At 48.9% G+C, this 22,042-nt stretch overlaps 1 protein-coding gene across 1 annotated transcript in view; it reads right to left on the minus strand.

The window, feature by feature from the left end:
* PRPS2 (phosphoribosyl pyrophosphate synthetase 2) overlaps positions 1 to 22,042 on the minus strand; it is a 258,770-nt gene that overhangs the window by 151,575 nt on the left and 85,153 nt on the right. The window contains exon 2 of the mRNA XM_069639274.1: positions 19,773 to 19,956. Within this exon, the coding sequence (XP_069495375.1) occupies positions 19,773 to 19,956 (184 nt within the window). The remainder of the gene's footprint in view (positions 1 to 19,772; positions 19,957 to 22,042) is intronic.

A 22,042-nucleotide genomic window follows, 5' to 3' on the forward strand; every position in this document is an offset into this window, starting at 1 on the left:
GAACCATGGGACAGTTTTGGAGCGGCTGCTGCAGAGCCTGAAGGCAAAGAGGCAGCTGCCTGAGCGGCCTTGGCACCTCCATTTCCCCGACCACCATGGGTACTTTTTTGCTGACCCCCTTTGATTGGAAGCTCCTCTCGTTCTACCAAAGGAGGAGAAGTAACAAAAAGAACCTCCCCTCCACTGCTGTCCCCTAGGACGAAAAATACAAAAGTGGACCCTTGGATAGAGGAATACAAAATATTCCTCTATCTTTTTTACAAATATCGACAAATGATTCTTTTCATATCTTTTCAATCTTTAATAAATCTTATATATCACCACTCGTGTAAAATATTTTGAATAAAAAACTCACTTCAGATCCATAAAAATTCCTCCCTACATTCACGCCCTCATAAAATCCTCAATACAAAATAACCTCATACTTTTCACAGTCTACAATTTTAAACATTAACAAAACTAGATTCCCTCAGTTCAGTCTCTTAGATTAAATTAACTGCCTGTCATTAATCACGCAGTAGGTCGACACGTGTTTTTCGGTTGCATCTTTGGAGTCAAATCTGTCCACTATGTATGTAGGTTTATTTATATGGCGCACCGGCCAGAAGTTATAAGGGTGCAGGCATTACAAGTATATTCTCAGCTTAGTTACAGTGCTGTACATTTACATTGTTATACAAGGACGCAGTGAATAAATGCAGTTACAAGGAGAACATCTCCTTATGTACGTCAACCATCTTCAGGACATAAACAGGAGAACCAATTGTGTCCCGTTGCATATTGTAGGATGGACCACACCTCAGTCTTGCATTGGCGGAGTAGGAAATGAGAGTAGTGGATTAATCCTGTCTGCAGTTGCGATTGTTTCCCCAGTCAATGAGAAACTTAGGAAACAGATAAAGCATCCATTGGAGTCTTCCGAGTTGCCCCCAAATTATGGAATGTGTTCCCAGTCAAGCCTCCTTTTATTCAGCCTTGGTCTATTCCAATACACCTGCAACGGTACACTGTTTCCTTTACTGCAGTTGGTGTCTTTGAGCTTCCTGGGATGAATGTTTATCGATCTAAAGTGAGAATGTTTTTTATTGTTCCAAATATTTTACACTAAAGTGGCGATATGAGATTGAAGATTGAAAATAATAATTTGTCGTTATTTGTAAAAAAAGATAAGTGAATAGGTTGTCATCCTCCATCCAAGAGTCCACTTTCATATTGTTTGACAAGTATTCAGCCTGAAGGACCCAGGATTTCATCAGGCAATCCCTTTTTTTTGTGAAATTCCCTAGGACGAAAAGGTGGAGGTTGACACAGCTGTGCTTAAAGATTTTGCCGCAGCTTTTGCGATCTGCAACCTCTCAAGGCACTTGTCAGCCTTGCTGACATACAAATGCGCACCATCAATGGGCAAAACTAGACTTCCGCAACCACACAAATCTGCATTTAACGGTGCTCGCAGCCATGGACCGGCTAACACGATCAGCCGTGTCCAAACCCGATTGAAGTGATTCACACATCGCATCCTTGCCATCTTGCAAAAGAGCAAGGAACCTATCCCTTTCTTCCTCTTCGGGAATATGCTCAGCCGCTAGAAGTTCAGAGTGTGAAAACCTTGCTAAAGCACAAGTGGAGTTGGCGAATTTCAACACCATACTCCCCGCAGAAAATACCTTGCGAGCCCAACCGTCGAAGCGTTTGTTGTCCCCATCAGGAGGGATGGTAGGGTACGCCGCCTGCCTCGAGGTGGCCGTAGCCGCCTGAACCACCAAACTCTCGGGAGTGGGGCGAGTGGATAAGTAGCTGGGGTGGCCAACAAAAGGGCGGTACTTATTTGTCAACAATTTGTTAACAGCTGGAAGAGACTGCGGCAACTGCCAAGCAGCCACCACCCTTTTCTGTAAAGTGAGATGAAAAGGTAACACCTGGTCAGAGGACGGACCTTGATCTAAAATGTCGGTTAGATCATTTTGTACAAAATCTTCAGGAGGACTGGACCAGCCCAGATACTCCGACTTAAGCCATGAGCCTCCTGTACAACGACTCAGCATGTGCCCTAGGCTCAGGCCTGCCAAATTACACTTCCAGAGAAGTGTCCAACCCACCGGCATCATGAAGGGTTTGCCTCAACTCCTCCAATTGGCTGTCTCCAGAAAAGACAGGAGCACATCAGGCTCAACAGGGTCCTCAAAGTCAGACCCTTCCTCCTCATATGTCATCCAGAGGGAGGTAAAAACCTTGCCTCGGGACAGAAGAGGGCCTGGAGTCCACCACTGACCTCACAGATTTAGCAGTAGCCTTCCTTGGAGGATCCACCGTATCCGGGAACTCCAACGGTAAATTTCGGGCAAAAATAGCCAAAGGTGTTGAGGGCGCCGAAGGCTTCGACGCCGAGAGAGTCGACTGCTTCGGCGTCGAGAGTGCCAAAGGCTTTGGCATCAACAATGGTGCAGACGGTTGATGAGAAGGTCCAGAATGGTCTTCTGCCCCCAGTCTTTTTGACAGAAAAGACTCTGCAATAAGACTGAGGAGCTGGGAGTAGTTGGAGAACCAGATCAATCAGTAGTTGTGCCTGTACCTCCATGAGCTGAGCAATGTGCTGCTCCTGCTGGGCCACCGGAGGGATCCGCAGACACCTGTGCTGAAACTCAGGTATGTCCTTGGGCGAGAGCATCCAGCACCCATCTGTTGGTGGTTCCCTTTTCCCACTCACTCCCCCCAGCCGCCCAACATAGGCTCCCCTTCCACAACAACACTGCCTGCCACCTTCACCACCAGCCCCTCTCTCCCCCACCCCCCCCCCCCCCCCCGATAACCGCTCTGAAGATCTTCCACAAAATCCAAATCAGGGGCAGCTTTGTGTGGTAAAGTTGAAGTAATCAGCAGCTTCCTTCAGCAGGTTCTACACCATTTTGTTGTCTATAGGCGACTAGTCTCTAGGCTGGGAGGCGGATCCAGAAAGATCCGAGTCATGTGGCTGGGGGTGCCACGTGACCAGTTCATCCACAGGGTTCCAGTCTGGGTCCTGGTAGGTGGGAACCAGTCTGCCCTGGCCATGATATTGGCCATATGGAACATCCTGGCTAGGATCATCTGGGTCATCCCCAAAGAAATCGACTTGGAGGAGAATTGGTCACTGGGAGAGTGGAGCCTGTGAGACAGGAGCATGGGGCACGGGTCCACAGCTCTACGCCTCTTCAAAATGTCCTCAAATTGCCCACAGAAATCTAACTGCCATACAGGCCTGAAAACTTGTCCCTGTTCCATTCAGAAGAATCTTGAGGTGGAAAAGGCCCATCGGGAGGAGCTGGGTCTTGATGTAGGGACCTAAAGAGGAGAGGACGCAGCATAGCCCTCAAGCGAAGAAGGGGCCTTCTTGGGGTCCAAAACAGGCAAATTCGCAAGCTTCTCCTGAAGCTTCGGGAGCAATTTTGCCATGTGGACCCATCAGTGCGTCTTCCAGCACTGCTGTGTCTCGGCACCACCACGTCAGAAGTTGGATATAGAGGGAATGCCTGCTACAGAAGGAGATTTAACACCATGCATAGGCTGTGGAGGCGGTTGCGCAGAGGGTGTCAAACCACGATGTTCAGAAAGCCCAGTCGAAGAATTCGATGGACCTGCAGGCGTGAAAACTTGTCTGCTGGTGAGAGGTTGTGCGCTTAGGAACATGTGGTGCAGGAGTATCCCTGTTTTCCAGGTTCTGACTTCCCCATACCACTGCTGGCAGCATGCCTGTTGGAGCCATGGATGGACACATGGGAGCGCGAGGGCTCCACAGTAAAGTCAACTGCCTCCAAATTGGAACCACGGCTGCCGACAGATTCCTCGTCTGAAAAGACAGCACCAGTGGGGGGAAATGACCCTCAGCCTGCATGGCATAGGCTGATCACTGTTTCATATGCCTGTCTTTCAGGCTCTTGGGCTGAAAGAGGTTACAGTCTTTAGAGCGCTAGTCATGGTCACGAGGGAGGCACCTATTGCATCAGAAATGGTTTACCTTCCAAGGGAATTTGCCATTGCAAGATAGAGAAAATACAAACAGGGCACCACTCTTCCTACTGTGAAGGCCAAGCTGGAGGGCCAAGGTCACACGGTAAACAGCCGCTGAGCAGCCCAGGATGGAATGTCGGCAGACAGGACCAGGCATCAGTCGTTGCATATTCGAGGGCAAAAACGACTGAATAGTAGAATAATCAATAAATGGAAATAGCAATATAGTCCAACAAGCTCTGGATTATGTGCGACCAGCTAGATGGGCGGAAACAAACTATCTGGTGGGATGTCGACGCATGAGGGATATTGGATAACTACACGTCATGTTTTTGCTAGCGTTAGTCATGCCCAGGTTGACACCCCTTTCCGATCTTCGAAAAAAGCTGCAATACTCTGCGATCACCTATAGATGTCCAACTATGAACAGCATGTGATTCTAAGCAGATTCGCAAGCATCAGAATACGTAACTATTCCGAATGGAAATCAGGACAGAAGACCCGTTCACTGAAGTTAGGTGGATATTTAACTTGCCGGGATTAAAAAAAAAAAAAAAAAAACAGACCAACAACTGTACACAGCAGTCTACCTACTGGGGAAGCTACTTCTACCGCTTAAAATACTTAAACTACACCCAGAACCCACATGCCTATGCAGAGGTGAATGCCCCACAAAAGAAAATAGCATTGCTAAATATCCAGAAACCACCAACTCTCCTTTCTCTACTACACTCTACACCTACAACACACTCCGAGGACTGCCAAACCACCCTGCTAAAACACCAAGTGCACTTTACTAAAAGCAGCTCGAATCCAAATAGCCTCAAGACCAAACACTAGCACTAAATGCCGTCCTTCCGTAAATAACATTCAGTGTACCTAAAGCACACCCATAAAGCACACCCACAGATGCAAGTTACTTCTGGTTCTACATGCATCAACAGATGAGCTCCTTCTACTGCCCCCATGCCACAACAAACCCAACCCACTTAAGCTTGCAGAGCCACGACAGTGCCTGGCGACAGGAAAATGGCAGCAGTGCATGGTATAGAATTTAAGTGGCCAACTGTCTTAAAGAAGTCTCTGCATCAGTTGGAAAAAAAGCAAAAGAATAAAGTTAAATGGTCTATGTGTAACCCATTTGTGCTGTAATATTTTTGAATGAATATGGTCGCCTATAAGGAACAGCAACAACTCCTCAGAAACAGGTCAAGTACCCCATAAACCAGACAAAAAACAAATTGGATTAGTTAGAAAATAATTAACATTTTGACCACAAGAAGGGAATAGTTTCTTACCTGTAACTCCATTTCTCCAGCATTGGTATCTTTCATGGATTCACATGCTTTGAATATTCCCCGTCGTCAGGCTGGGAATCCCCGGTACATTATATAGACCCTTTCCCGTAGGAAAACTTATGCGTCCTATCCACCTCGTTTTGTATCATGCGTGCCCGTACCGTCAGGACGTCATGATATAAATACAGGCCCGCCCCCGCGCTCCCTCAGATTTCGTCCCCCAAAGTAGTGGGGGAACCGGTTTGCATGATCAGGGGAGGCAGGTGGGCGCATGTGAATCCATGAAAGATACCAATGCTGGAGAAATGGAGTTACAGGTAAGAAACTATTCCCTTCTCCAGCATTGGATCTTTCATGGATTCACATGCTTTGAATAGATTACATAGCAGTACCACCCCCAAGAGGAGGCGTGCATGCAAACCCATATACTTTCTTCGCAAAGGTCGTTCCCTATGATCATGTATACATCAGTAATAGTTAACATAGGAAAAACGAACCACATACAGTTATAAATTCCACAGGATGCAACCCCGCAGCCGGGGCTTACCTTATTGGAATAGGTGTCGAAGCACCGCCTGTCCCATCCGGGTGTCTTCGGCATGTTGCTGCGACAGGCAGTAATGGCGGGTAAAGGTGTGTGTAGCCGCCCAGGTAGCCGCCATGCAGATGTCCCCTAGAGGGACTCCGGCCCACAGTGCCGTCGACGATGCCGCTGCTCTAGTTGAATGAGCTCTTGGCCGTCGTAGAAGAGGCTTTCCTGCCCTGGAATGGCAGTACGAAATGGTAGATGACACCCATCTTAATAGTCCTTGCTTTGAAATGGCTTTTTCTCTCGCACCCAAACCATATGCCACGAACAGCTGTCTCGTTTCTCTGAACGGTTGTGTACGATGAAGATAAAACTTGAGCCCTTTTTACATCTAATGTGTGTAGCATGCGCTCCGCTCCCGAGCATGGCTCCGGAAAAAACGTAGGTAACACAATAGAGGAGCGTTTATGGAACACCGAAGGAGCCTTTGGTATGAACTGTGGGTTAGTGGCTAGGACTACCTTGGTCTTGAAAAATCGTAAGTATGGTGGGTCTACCATTAGAGCCTGAACTTCTGAAATACGTCGGGCTGAAGTGATGGCCACCAGGAAGGCCAATTTCCACGACAGAAACTTTAGAGACGATGATGACATTGGCTCAAAAAGGAGGCTTCATAAGAGACGTTAAGACCAGATTGAGGCTCCACTCCGGTGGAAATTTCTTCTCTGGAGGGAAACTCCGAAAGAGGCCTTCAGGCGGTCGCCGAACAATGGTGCAGAGTGCCGTCGACGAGTAAACCTGGAAATGGCTGCTAGGTGTACTTTTATTGACGACACCGACAGGCCCTTTTGAGCTAAGAACAGCAAGTATGGAAGGAGCTGTTCCGGCTTAATCGATTGCGGGGCCAAACCTGGTTGATCCTCACACCATTGACAGAAACTTTTCCATTTGTACGCGTATGAGGCGTTTGTGGAAGGTGCTCTTGCCGCTTGCAGGATACGCCGACAGTCCTCCGGAATAGTTAGCCGACCAAATTCGGCGAAGTCAGGAGCCAGGCCTTCAACTGGAGGCTGTCCGGGTCGTGATGCCAAACGACACCCTCCTGTCGAGACAGAAGGTCGGGGGTCTTCTGGAATCTCATTGGTTCCGCCGCCGCTAAGTGTAGTAGGTCTGAAAACCACACCTGTCTGGCCCAGTATGGGGCCACCAGAATTACCCGACATGGATACCTGAGGATCCATTGCAACGTCCTCCGGACAAGGGGAAATGGAGGGAATGCGTACAGGAATTTGTTCTTCCATGGGAATGAGAACGCATCCCCCAGTGAGCCCTGCTGAGGCCATCTGCTTGCGTACTGATGGCATTTTTTGTTGTTCTTCGTTGCAAACAGGTCTATGGAAGGGTGTCCCCATTCCTTGAATACTTGTTGAAGTTGTTGGTCGTTCAGCACCCATTCGTGAACTTCGTTCATTTCTCTGCTGAGGGCATCGGCTTCCACGTTTCTCACTCCTGGTAGGTGGAACGCTAAGATTTGCATGTTGTGTTGCAGGGCCCAATGCCAGATTTTCTGTGCCTCCGTCGATAGGGACCTGGAACGTGTCCCTCCTTGTTTCCTCAAGTAGAACATCGTAGTGGTGTTGTCCGTCATGACACGCACCACAGAGTCCTTCAGTTGAGGAAGAAAAGACTTCAGAGCCCATCGCACTGCTCTCAGTTCCAGCAGGTTGATATGCAGGGAGGACTCCTGCAAAGACCACTGGCCTTGTACCTGTAACGTATCCAGATGAGCTCCCCATCCGCTCAGCGATGCATCCGTCACCACCGTCTTTTGGAACTCTGGTTCCAGTAGAGGCATCCCTTTCGTTAGATGAGTAGACACTTTCCACCAGCCGAGTGCTTGAACTAGTTGTTCGTCGACGACCAGTCTGTCGGACCAGCGACCTCTGCTCTGCGCCCAACGGAACGCTAGAAATTCCTGGCAAGGCCTCATAAACAGACGGCAGTTGTTTATCAACGGAATGCAGGACGACATGGTCCCTAGCAGGGACATGTACTTGCGCACTGAGACCTTGGAACCGTCTCTCCATTCCGACGCCTTGTTTAGAAGTTTCTGAATTCTTTCGCTGGATGGTTTCACCAGGCTTGTGTGTGTATGAAACTCCGCTCCTAGAAAGACCAAGGTCCTCGAAGGCTCTACGGAGGACTTGTTGAAGTTTATTGCGAAGCCCAGTTCCTGTAAGATGGACATTGTGGCTCGTAGACTGTCTCGTGTTTGTTCCTTGGATGAACCTCTGACCAGCCAGTCGTCTAGATATGGATAGACATGATGACCATCCTTCCTTAAATGGGCCGCTATAGGGGCCAAGCACTTGGTGAACGTCCTGGGGGAGGACTTGAGCCCGAACGGGAGGACCTTGAACTGAAAATGCTTTCTCCCGACGACGAATCTTAAATATCTCCTGTGTCGTGGGCGTATTGGGATGTGAAAATAAGCATCTTGAAGGTCTAGTGATGATAGAAAATCCATGGGTTGCACCGACCTGATAACCTCTTGGAGCTTTAGCATTTTGAATTTGAGGCTCTTTAGCCACTTGAGTACCCTCAGGTCGAGAATGGGCCTCCATTTGCCGTTTGGCTTTTTGACAACAAAGAACCTGGAATAAACTCCTTGTCCTTCCTGTGCCACAGGAAGTCTTTCTACCGCCCCTTTTCGCAACATAAGCGCCGCCTCTTGTCGTAGGATTCGGAGGTGGGGCTGTGTCGAGAATAAAGGGGGGAGACGCGGAGGCTTGTCTTTGAATTGCAGCGCATGACCCATGCTAATCGTGTCTAGGACCCATCGATCTGTGGTGATGCATTTCCATCGGTCGAAGTGGAGAGACTCGACCCCCCCAGGACGTTCCGAAGGCCGTCATTGGTTGCTGGTTTGCTTGTTCTTCGTCGACGACGGACCTGAGCCTCGCCGCCTGGAGGTTTGATAGTCCCTGCTTCTACGTGCCGACTGGGACGCTCGTCTAAACCCTTGTGAAGAGTACGAGGGCCTGTGAAATCCGCGGTCCCTCGAGGCTCCAAAGCGGGAGTTTCCAGAAGCACCCCTGAAGGGGCGAAAAGAGCGAAAATTTCTACCCGTTTGAAGGGCGCCGAGGGACCTAGCAGTATCCGTGTCTTCTTTCATCCCTTTCAGCGCTTCATCAACCTTTTCGCCAAACAGGTGTTCCCCTTCGCATGGCATGTCCAGGACTTTGTACTGTACTTCAGGACGGAAAGTAGTGCATTTGAGCCACGCTTGTCGACGAAGCACTACTCCATGGTTGATTTGTTTAAAACCAGACTCTGCTAGGTCAACTGCGATATTAATAGCGTGGTTCGAGGCCTCTTCGCCATCCCGCACCAGTAACATAGCTGCTTTCCGGTGTTCGTCTGGCAGGTGTTCTAGGATAGGGGCTAGTTTGTGCCACATTTCCCTATCATATCGTGACACGATCGCTAAGGAATTGGCTGCTCTTACTGTCGTCGCTCCGACCGAGAGCACCTTTTTTCCAAAGGCGTCCTGCCTTCTAGCCTCGCTTTCAGGTGGCGTTGAACATTTTTGCTGGACCCTGGCCTTCCTAGCCGCTGCCGCCGACACCACCGAGTCAGACAGAGGCTGTGATGTTAGACATTTCGGAGTGGACTCCGGAGCTTTAAACTTTTTCTCGATCCGTCCCTTTATGGCTGGCTCCGAGAACGGATGGCGCATCGTCTTGAGACCTTCTTGCCACACGTGGTCAAGGATTGGGATGGCAAATACCGATTTTCTCCTTTGACCCATATGGTCAAAAAGGAAACAGTCTTTCTTCTGCTCCTCAGGAATCAAGCCGAATTCGGAACAAGCTTTCCCCATCATTGCATGGAAGGCTCCCACATCATCAGGGGGAGATGGCTGTGTCTGGCTCCTCGTAGACTCCAACTCTACATCCGAATTCCATGTTGGGTCCCTCGACGGTGACAAGGAGATGACTGACCCGGAGTCATCCAGTATAGAGTCGGACTCCGACAACTCACCCTCCTCCTGAGCTCGAGGACGATCTTTTACCGCCTGGGGAGCCGATGGGTGTTTCGTCGTCGAGCGAGCCGTACAAGTTTGCTCGTCGACGGAAGGTACAGACAAAAGTGACGATGACGTCCCAGGTTGAGGGAACTGCGTATCCAGCTGCTGCAGGAGCTTCTGGAGAGTATTAAGCACATCCAGAGACAAAACCGTCTGGGGGGTCAGTAATGTGGATGATATAGGTACCATACCCCCGCTCGCACTCGTCGTCGACATGGAAGGCCGTAAGCCTAAATCCGATGGCTGCAGAACCATGTCACCTTCCCCTTCCGCCGAGCAGGCCGTGTCTGGCTGCAGTAAGACCTCAGGGGGGATCGGGTCATAGACCTCAGGAAGCCAGGCCATAGACTGAGTCTCCGTCGACGAAGGAATCCCAACCGCTGCTGCTTGAGCGGTAATAGGCATCGTCAATGACACCGAGGTCGACGAGCCGGTCGTCGTCGTCGAGCCCTTAGACTTCGTCGTCGATTTCGATGCCGACTTCCCGGCTGAAGCTTCTCGACTCATGGAAGACCTGGGACGGTCCCCTGAGGAGGATTTTGACAGCGCTAGCCTCTCCGTCTTAGATGATGAGGAGGAGGAGGATCCAGCATGTTTCCCCTTATGCTTGTCCTCAGCGCGAATTTCTGCTGGCCGTACCTTCTTCGATGGAGGCTCCGACTTGCTCCTGGAGGCCGTGGAGCCAACTTCCGAAGCCGGGTAGGAACCCGCTCCGTCATTAAGCCAGTCGACCAGCCTTCTTTTACGGTCCTTAAGGGTTTTTTTGGGAGAAACCCTGGCATATCTCACACGTATCCGCCGTGTGGTGCGGGTGGAGACAGTAGATACAGTCCATGTGGCGGTCTCCTTCATAAACCTTTTTTAGGCCACAGGTTGCACACTGGCGAAACAACGCCTTTCCAGACATAATTCTTCAGAATTTGAACTTCGCCGAAGCGAAACAGACAAACAACCTAGTTTTCACTAGTAGTAAAACACGAGGATCCCACTACTTTGAAAGACGGTTGAAATCTGAGGGAGCGCGGGGGCGGGGCCTGTATTTATATCATGACGGTACGGGCACGCATGATACAAAACGAGGTGGATAGGACGCATAAGCGTCGAAAAAGTTTTCCTACGGGAAAGGGTCTATATAATGTACCGGGGATTCCCAGCCTGACGGGGAATATTCAAAGCATGTGAATCCATGAAAGATCCAATGCTGGAGAAAGTTTGAAACACTATGCTGTCACTAAAAGACATTAGTAAGCATCACCTAATCTCTACATGCATAAGGACGTTTAGATTCAAACCAGGTTTCTCCAACTGAATTACTGAAAATGTGGAAACTCAGTCCAGATCAAGCAACAGATAAGCCTTTAATGGACTTGCTTTGAAGTAGGGCAGGGTTCCAGGAACACCGTATCCTTTTAAGAAAGCAAATAGATTATGCAATTTTACTTTGAACGACTGGCTTTCTTGCCAAAAAAATGCAACAACCAAACCTATGGGTCTTGCTTTGTGAATTTTGAGTGGGGTGGATAAAAATATACATATGGGAGGTGCATATGGAAAGGCGGCAGGGGCAATGCTGGAAGGAGACTACAGAGCACATTGCAAGTGGTCACATCCAATGCATCCAGATAAGTGGAGAAAGGACTAGTTATTTCCCTCTACTGAAGCCTGGTAGCACGAGGGTCATTTGGCTCCCACATCCCACCAAGCAGTGCGATTTTAATTTCTTGCTAGCCTGGAGCACAATCACTTAAGGTGGGGCCTTTTTACTACATCAGATTTATCAGCATAAAATGTGCATCTTTATTTAAATTTCCACCATGCTACTATCTTGTGTTGCCTTCTCTCTGCAACACGCGCGGGCTGCTCCATCCTCGCTTTGTTTTCCACCCTGCATGATGGCCGCTCTTACTCAGCAGAGGAGTGCCTCAGAGGGGTTGTCATGGGAACAGAGTCACACTCCCTGTGACAGGCCTTTCCCTGCTATAATCTGGCCTACTGGGAGACAGCAGGCCCCCAGAACCAAGGCCCACACTTGAGTGAGGACCCCCCCACCCCCCTTCCATCCATGCAGCAGTGCCCGCTACCTTCTTCACCCACCAAACTGACTGCATCCCTGCATTCTGGGACAATGAATAATGTTCCACCACTCTGCACATCGGATCACCTGGTCCTAACCCCCCCCCCCCCACCCAACCTGCACATCTTTACCCCTTTTTGTGTGCTGTTTTAGTGCTCTTTGGCAAAAATCATATCTAGGTGTGCTTTTTAAAATCACCCTCTGCTTTCGGCTGCTAGGCCGCCGGGCGAGTTCTCATGGATGTGCATTATCTCCTTCCTGCCCTTTACGCCCCTCCCTTATGCCCCCCTCCATCGCTCCCATCTCCTCGAACTGCTATTCTATCACCTATCCTACATCTCACACAAAGTCTAAGAAAAAGATCTCTTAACCCTGGCTTACCCATCGCAGACACTTGCGCTACCTCGACAGATTGTCACTGGTATCCTCTTTCTGTCCCCTCTCCAGCCCATTGACTCCACATCTTATCTCCATTATCACCCCCTTCTCTTCCTCACCCATTAATGGTGGCACTAGATGGTACGTATTCTTAGAGGCTTCTCATATCTATTGCAATGGCACCATATGGTTCAGGGTCCTCAACCCAATCTCCTCCTCTTTGACCCGCGTCTGCCGTCTCATCAACTTCATTCCCTTCCTGCTACCCCTCCTTCCTCTCTGCACCTCCCTCACCACCTCTGTGTGTACCACCCCCCTGAACACCACTTGGCTGGACATATGCCTTTATTCATACTGATCTTTTGCTCTCCACCCCGCTCCTCTACCCTCCGACTGCACCTGCCCCAGCTCTGCCAGCCTTGTGTACAGACATCTGTCCGATGAAACCAGTGTCGGTTGCTACCTTCGCTTACACCTCCCCCTCCTCCTCCCATTGTGGACACTACTTCTGACCGCCAACCTTCATCTTGCTCTCAACATCCTTGCATCCTCCCTTATCCGCTCTCCTCCTCCGAGTGGTCTTAATGCTTTTTCATTGGCGCAAGTTAGACATCGAAGCAGGCTAACGTCTAGACTGGATTCAAGCACCAATGCACGTATTGCTGTTCACACGTAGCTCAAGCTCCGTATTCTCTAGATGGAGAGCACAGTGGTTCCAGCTGTCGCAGCCAGAACACTAGACTGGTGGCTCAAAGGTGAAGTGAGCCAATTCAGTGAGTCTGCATCAAATGTACAGAATCAGCAGTGAGTGGCATCTACTTCACGGTTTTATCTGTATTCTCTAAGCAGCTCAGCATAGCTTGATGCAGAGGAGATTGGGGCGCAGGAAAGCGGTGCAGCTCCATTTCTGCTCAATCAGCTCAAATTAGCGTGAGAAAGAAATACTGGATTTTACACCTAGCATTGCCAAAAGAACGTTTGGGCTTGCAGCACGCTGTTGGTCCTTTAGCCAAGACCCTTGAAGAAAATAATTTGCCCTGCTAATTACATTCCAGAAAAATACTTCAAAGTTGCTTGTAGGTCTGTGCCACAATCCTGGGAAGTGCTCCCTGCCTTCCAGCAGTCAGGCCTTCAACAGTCAGAGGTGGTCAAGTGGAGAACCTTCAACTCTCATGGAGATCTTGTCTTCACCATAAACAAGGGACTATGCAGCTTTTGCTCCAACAAGTCTTTCCTCAAACGGACTCCCAAAGGAGCCGGGTGGCGAGCTGGTTGGGGAGGGGGCGGGGGGTCCATATATAGTGAAATACTAACAGGGAATTGGTCCTTTGTCAAGCCTTCTTTTCAAGGTCAATCCAGTTCTTACAGATGTTCCCACCACTGCAGTGCCATTCCCAGAGGTCAGGCAGGGATTGCTGAATGTTGGGACAGAGGGACCTGGGGTTCACGGTCTCTAGAAGAAAGTGGTGTACAAAAAACGAGACGAAAACTGTCTTTCTGTAGGTTTCTGACCTCCTGGCTTCCCAAGACCTCCACAGACGTCGTTCCCAGGTTAGGGTCTGCATGCCAATTGTCCTGCGAAGGGAACATTTCTTACGACTAATTTACCTCTACATGTGTGGACCCCCAAACATTCGCTATTGTTGCAGCATCCTGACCAGACTTGCCAGTGGAGCACAGCCTTCAGCTGCACTCCACTGGGCTTTCGCTCATCGTTACGGGGAAACCAACACGTCCTTCGTGCCGTCACTACTGAAAAATGTTGCCACCTTTGGCAACATTTTATCAATGCAAAGTTTTTTTTGGTGACTGGACAGTGTGTCTAGGAGTGGACTGGTGGCAGCAGAACCTTTTTTATGCAATTGTATAACGTTACTGAGCCATACCAAGCTTACCGAGTTTGGCTCAGGACTGGCTAGTGACAGTCATGGCTGTGCCAGAAGGTCTTTGTCTACTTGTTGGCCATTTTGTCCGTTGGCCATTTTGTCCGTTGGCCCTCACCCCCCCCTGCTCTTTGACACAGGAATTCCATATTTGTGCAAGCAGTTACCTGCAAAAGCCACGCACGCTAGTGCAGGTCACATGTGTTACCCAGGAAGAAGACTGGGACATTCTCGTCTCAATCCACACTATTGGTGCCAGGATGTCTTGGTGCATGAGAACCACAGTGGTCCCCGATTGGACCACTGCTGGCAGGCATGAGAGGCAGATCTCACTGGCCGGCTGGGTAAGAGCACTCACCGGACTTGTGGATGAGGGGGTCCTGAATGCAGACCTGCAGATCAGCAACAGGTCTGAATCGACCTGTGTACGGAGCAAGGTATCCAGAAGAACAGACCCAAAGACTATCTGAAGTATGCAGAACCCTACTCAGAACTTGGCACCTGTGCAGGAGAGTCGTTGCATAAAGTGTTTCCTCTAACCTTTGGGGAATCCTAGCCTGCACTGGAAAGCATCTTTCCAAATTCCATCGTCCCAGCTGCTTTGGTTCGCGAGAGCAGTGTGCATCAGATCGCAAGAGTTCGGTGCCCCAGCGTCACTGTGTGACAGTGACTGTCGCTGAAGGTGGTTTTCCTGCATCTCGTGCCCCAGAGACCAGCTGCATGAATATTTTCTTTCTTCAACAGAGAAGAGATACAGCTCCTGGTGTAAACCGGACCCGCATCTGCACCCACAGCACCTGAGCACTTTGAAGCCGAAAAACGGCAGGACATCGTACTCAGGGGACCCCCTCCAAACCGGTCAAGTTTGGACCCAAACCGAGATAAGGGTAGTGAGTACTGAAACCACTTACCGGTAGCCCCTAGTTTATCCATTGCATTTGCTGGTCAGGGTGGAAACGGCCCATGGGTTAGGAGAGTGCTAAGGCAGGGGCCAGGTGGACAAGTACAAGGGGAATGCAGAGTGTGCAAGGGAAGACTGTCCATGTGTACGAGAGATAGGGCTGGATTGGCTCAATTAGGCTAGGGCAGGGGTTGGGGCAAGGGGGTAGGGGTTTTGTAACCCAGAAGAGCAAGTGCAGGTTATGGGACTGGGGGACATCAGGGAAGGCTAAATGCAGGGGTAGACTGGTCAAGGAGGGCCTGGTGCCCTGTAATAACCAGAAGGAACAGGAGGCCAGTCAAAAAAAGATGTAGAAGGGACATTAGCAGGGGAGAGGAAAGGAGGAGGAAAAAAGGAGGGTCTTGAGAAGCTTTCGGAACTTGAGATCCGGCTCAAGTCGGAGAGGGCAAGGGAGGTCATTCCAGAGGTAGCTGCGGAGGTGGGTCGAGTGAGAATGCCTCTGATGAGGTGCAGTTGGATGTGGAACTTCTTGGTAAGGTCGAGGAAGGGAGTAGAAGAGGACACCAGGTTGTTTGCCTCACAAGAGTGTGTGCTGAGGTAGCCCATGGAGGGTGGCCAGAGTAGGAGGGAAGGAGGGAGCAGGGTTCCCAATGAGAGGATCAGTCTTACTGGCATTAAGGCAGAGATTGTTAGCAGCACACCATGCCTGAATAGCAAGACAGTCGGGAACAGGAGGAAGAAGCAGGTGAGGGAAGCTTGAAGGTGCTGCTTGTTGTCTGCATAACACTGCAAGTAAGAAAAGAATGCGGAGATCAAATGGGCTAGAGGGGCAAGGTAGATTTGAAAGAGCCACAGTGATGAGCCCTGAGGGACGCTAGTCTTGCCCCCACAGGGCTGGAAAGACTAGATCATGGGAAGCAGAAAGTTCACTTATTTGCCAAGACTGGGCAAGACAGCTCAAGGGTTTTGGCCATTGCTTGGATGAGAGTTGCAAGTAGGCATTACTGGCTCGGTCAAGTGCAAATGCCACGAGGAGCTAGCTCATTCAGTGGTTCATTTCATGATCCTACTGTTCAGTCATGGCACATGCTTGGTCTAGTTTGAGGCCAAACGCCAGCATTCACCAGGGGTAATAACTCTGGACCTGGGATCTCCTCCAGAAAAACACAATGAGTGTTATTCTGCATCTTCCCTTTCCCACCTGCCCCCATGGACTGTTAAACCGAGGTACCGCCAGGTATGCCATCTCCAAGTGTTCTCATTTCTTAGAATTCAGTTGCAGGCAAACTCAAGGTTCATGCTAGCGACTACCATGTTCCCCAAATATATTGTGGGCAGGGTCTCTACCCAGATCTGCCGTCTTTACACCTTTCGGGGTGTACTGATCCACCACTAGTTCCAACAGGTAATCAAAAGAATCTCCCACAATCCATCATTTGCTTCAAACCTTTTGGATATGTTCCAACAAGGACCTTGCCAAAAAAACAGTGTGCTGCCTCCTTGCAGCAATTAGAGTGCCTTGTTCCTAGTAAAGCCAGACTAAAAAAAAGCAGGTTGAGTATTTGCAAGATTGTTCAGAGGATCTTACCTTCGACCGAGCTACCAGGCTCCACATTTGAGGCAACAGTCAACTTTGTGTTTGAAATTATATTTCCTTTCCCAGCTGGCAGAGTGGACACCACACGGCAGATGCATCATCGCTAGCCATTGGCTTGGGATTGGCTCTTGGTGAGTAAAGAATTGTGTATGTAATGGCGGCTGCAAGGTACTTCTTATAGCTGGCAAGTAGCTTGCAATTTTAAATGTTTACCCATGACAGGAGGTATAAAAGTATCCACTATATGGAAGGTTGTGGTTAGATTTCTTAATGTGTGGACCAAAGGTGAACTAAAGGAGGGTGTATCAATGTGTTTAGCCACAGGGCTAACGCATACAATGTACGTCGTGGAATAATACAGTATGCAGAAACCACCTTCACTCATGTCACAAAAACAATTCGAGAGTATACCATCACGGACTACATTTGGTCAGAGTAATGGTGTACAACAGACCAAAAGGGATTTAGGCCACGGCCACCTGGCAGTACAAGCCATTAGGTAATATGAGTGAACAGTCTTGGTTACCTTACAAATAAAGTTTAGTTTGCCCGTTAGGAAAGTGCTTATTTGCAGCATTCCCCTACTTTGCTATTGTGTTGAATCTTTCCCGACTTTCAGGCAAGTGAAGCCTTGCTCATCTGTTTTAGTGTATTGATCAGGACCTCTGGCTACCAGTGCAGGATATCTGTTCTGCATAGTAAAATTTGTTTCTCCACACCCATGTTCTGTGAAGTGTGTTAGAGACCTGTTAAACTGTTTTTGGTAACTTTGTGGTTACTTTCATGATGTGCCCAGAGTGGGCTAGTGTAACGGTTTCATTATTGTTTGGTACACTTTGTATTTCACCACATAATGCCATTTAGAGTACTACATACTCAAAAATGACTTTCCTGCCCTGGAGATGCGGGATTTTCCATGTATGTTAAGTCTTTTGGCAGGGACAACCCGAGCTTTCACAGGCAAAGTGGTAGTCTGTATGGCTAGCTGGCTGGCCCTAATCCATATCCATGCAGGAATGTCTTGCTTGGCAGATCTAGTGGCCAGAGGCTGTCCAGGATTGTACAGCTGGTGCCAGTTTGAATGGTGCAGACCCTTTCCATTGGTGTGATGGGTTGGGGGGGCGGAGCAGGGGCGCTGGGACTGGGACTTCTGCAGCAATGCAACAGATCGTTGGAGGCTAAACCCCTATGAAGGAGACCAGTCCGATAAAGATTCAGACCTCAGTGTTGGAAGCAGGTAGCACTTTCCTTGCTCGTCAGCCGAAACCCTGCCCATTTGTAGATCGCCTGATGCCCTTCATTGGTGCTTCAACCCCTAGCCTGGTGGAAACCACCAGTCTGGACCCCTGCTCGAAAATACAGCCATTGGAAGTAATTGAAGATACAGCCATTGGAAGTAATCGGAAGAGCCCCACAACCATTCTATGGATTAGCCAGACAACCTCCTGGGCCACTTGGCTGCACCAGTGGCCATGCTCAGATGAGCCTTGGGACCCGGCAGATAGGTTTATGGAACCAGACACATTTCCCTGAGGTTTCAGCTCTCCACCACAAAGAGGGGCCTTGCAGGACCAGTTTCTTTTCCGGCACAAGTCACTTTCCATCTTTTTCTTCAAGTGGCTGTCCCTGCTCGCCAAATACATAGTGTACGCAGTCCTACGGTAGTCGCTGAAAGCTGGTCCAGTGGCCAGTGTATCTGGGTTATTCAGCTGTCTAGTACCAATCCCTTGGAGCATAACTAGACCCAAAAACCTGATGCAGAGGCCCCTGGGCTTACTTCAACAGAACCAATGCACAAATCTTCAAGGTCCAGGAAATTCAGGACCTCCAGAGAGTGAGTTAACTGGAGTATACGGGGCAAGTAAACATACCTGTTTAGGCCGACACCATCTCCATAGGGTTCCCCATAGGGTTAAATGGGCATAACATTCTGGCCCAACCTCTCCCTTGATTAACCGTAAACAGTGTTCAGGTAAGGCATCACCCCCTGGGTCTTCCCCGAGGTGGTTGGATTGGGATAGGGTTTGTCAATATCTTAACCTTAGTTCTTTGGGACACTTATGCTGGTTATGAACTCCTAGCCCCTGAAAAAAGACTTCTACTGGGACCGTTTACTCTAAGGGCACCAAAACCCTTGTACATGGGAATTACTTAAGAATAGTAACTTAGTTTTCAAGCTTGTGGTGTTTTAACGCCTTTATTTTCAGCCAATTAGTTCTGCGACTACCTGTTTCTTATCTGGTCATATTTGTTATTCATTTGCTTTGCTACATCTATGGGTATTCTAAAAACAGATAACTAGTTAAGTGCTAGTACTCCCAGAGCACATCATGGTGAAGTTGTATACAATAGTAGCAAATGTTTTAGTGTGTTACTCGCAAGTGTTTTTTCAGTGCTAAGAGTTTGCAGAAGGCCTACAAAAATAACTATTGTTGTACCTTCTGCCGTTTGTCTGTAGTAGTCTGTGTGTGCTTTAACAGATTTCACCACTCTCCAATTCCAAGCAGTGCTGTTCACACTACCCAGATAGAGTTTGGCTAGAGCTTAGTGCCTGCCAATCAGAATAGGGTTGCCACACGGCCGATTGTGAAAATCCACCTTAACATTGCACTTGTTACGAGCATTGACAATTTAAATACCAACACACTTAATACAAATTTCTGATGTACAGCTTTACCACACCTGTAGATAATTTATTACAAACAATAGAAAAGCCAAATGTCAACACAAAACCCATAAGCAAGTACAGTTTTGCACCCTATAAGTTGCATTAAGTGAAAGGACACCCAAAGGCTGGTTGCAGCAAGGGACATTGTGGGTGTAGTTTCATACATTTTCTACAGGCCCTAGTACAGGTGCAGAAAGATTGATTTGCCAACAGCCTGGTGAGTAAATACCACCCTTCACAATACCATTTAAATAATCAATATCCAATACCAACCGGGAAAGATCCATGATCAAACCTTTATGGAGTGAAATAAGGGAATCTTCAAATAACCTTTGTAATGTCGCTACAAGTAAAATTAAAATCTTACCTTGTCCTTTTTATCTTGTCGAGCGTAAGGAAAGCAAGGAATAACTGCAGTCACGCGGGAGGACGATGCGATCTTGCACGCATTGATCATAATAAGGAGTTCCATAAGGTTATCGTTGATTTCCCCACAGCCACTTTGTATGATGTATACATCCTCACCCCTCACACTCTCGCCAATCTCTACACTGAAGAAAAAAAACAAAAAAGGGGTTGCAGTTGAGATTAAAAACACAAGAAACCGGTCAATCACTTGTTTCAAGTTAACATGCACCACTGCCCTGAAACAAGTGGAACAAACTTTAATAATACCTCAAGTCAAGAACAGGAAACTTCTACATAGATTAGCATCTTCCCCCCACTGGTTTTGATATTCCAATAAGGATATTAAAGATAAAGTACACAATGACCAATAAACAGCACTTGTTCACTAACATAGTCAGAGCACCTCAAACAAATCCGGCGGTTGCCCATGAATGGCTCTTGGAGCTCCATTACAAGCAAACAGAAGTGCTGAAGTAGAAGACATGGGTTTAAAAATCAAATTATGACTTCAGATCGAGGGCCACTGGGTAGATCGTCCAAGGTCAATGGAAAACAAACTAGACAATATCAGGAACTCAATTGACAGGGTTTGCAAAATCTACTAGCCCAATCACATATGAGAGGACATTTTATGAGTACCATTTCCATGGTACTCTACATTCCTGGGAAGGTATGAAACTTACTGACATTTGCAGCAATGGCAAATAAAGATTTCACTGTGCATGGCTGGGCATCATTGCACAAAATATTAAGTGGGCTTACGGCGACATTGTTAGGCAAGATTGTATGCAGTACCCTTTGAGTGCACTACAACAACCCGGACATCCTGGCAATAGGAACCCAACCTTTGGTATAAGCTTGTACTACACAGGACGGTAGCGTGTTTAGCAGCCAGGCCCATCATAAGAGGGGTGAATGTGAGCTGTAGGGGAGTTACACAGATTTACAGTGACAAGTATTCAAATAAACACACACAAGGTTTCTTGAATAGGCAATATAACAGTAACACTCAAATACACTTCAAAAATACACCCTTAATATTTCTAAATCAGAAATCAGTAAGTACCCTTTTGGGATGGCCCACAGACCCTACCAAAAAGGAAAAGACACCAGGCTACCCCTCCCTTAAGCGTATAGGGGGGGTTGGACCTATTCAGAAAACTAGTAATTGCTTAAACTAGTTAGAGGATCACACTTGGAGGGGGGCGTGGCCTGAGCGCATGGAGTAAAGACATGCCTTGTCTGAGCTCCCGTCCCGATCCTTCAACTGATCCTGGAAAAAGCATGGCTATGATCCAATAAAGCCTTTTTGAACGACCGCCCGGCGAGATCAACTGATCCTGCACATCACTGGGAAAAATATGCTTCGAATCAGCGACCGAAAGCCCACGAACAGAACCTCCAAAGCTGTGCCCCTGGACGGCCAAGATGGCAACCTCCGCAGCGCTCTGACTGCGAGAGGAGGGGCCGAATGCCGAGAGGAGAAGCCGCTAGTGAGACGAGAACAGGCGAGGGTCGGAACGCACAAACACTGTGGCTCCCCACCCCGCTAGAATTACACGACCAGACAACCACAACAAAGTGCACCGAAGCGGCCCACGTGCAGTGGAGGACCGTTTGGTGGGGTGGGGTGCTGGGGGGGCGGGGGTGGGACAGTGGCGGAGAGCCGTGGGTACAATAGCAGCATATGATCCGAGGTAAAGTTGACCAGTGGAGAGCCCCACAAAACCCTGAGGGCCGGAATGCCCGGTAGAACCAAGGCTCACGTGGGCCCCCCAAAAACAAGACACATTGCGCGCTGATCCCAGCAGGGCCAGCCGGCAGGCAAGCATTGTGGCCAGGACCTATGAAGGCGCCACGAGAGGTACGGTAGAAGTGAAGACTGTTCCAGCAGCACAAGCCCCAGCTACGTAATTGGGCTGCGGAGGAGGGCGCCCTGAAGGCAGGCGAAACCAAAAACCATGCACGACAGTGAGGAGCATACTTCGAATTAACCCAACAAAGAAGCCTTGTAATTAAGCGGTGCTGGCGGGAGACATGATATGCTGACCTACCGAGGACAACGCTTGCCGCACCCCGCACGGAGAAGCAACGGAAGAGTGCATTGCAGGGGCTGAAGCAGTGTCTGGAAAAGGAGAACAAAGGAGAGAAAACGCCACTACAAGTAAGGACACATGGCTGGTGGGCATGGGGTGTGCACTGCACTGCTGAATGCGCATTGAGCTTAAG

Source organism: Ambystoma mexicanum, chromosome 7q, assembly GCF_040938575.1.
Source record: "Ambystoma mexicanum isolate Mex_15411 chromosome 7q, UKY_AmexF1_1, whole genome shotgun sequence".
In the NCBI taxonomy this organism is placed as follows: Eukaryota; Metazoa; Chordata; class Amphibia; order Caudata; family Ambystomatidae; genus Ambystoma; species Ambystoma mexicanum.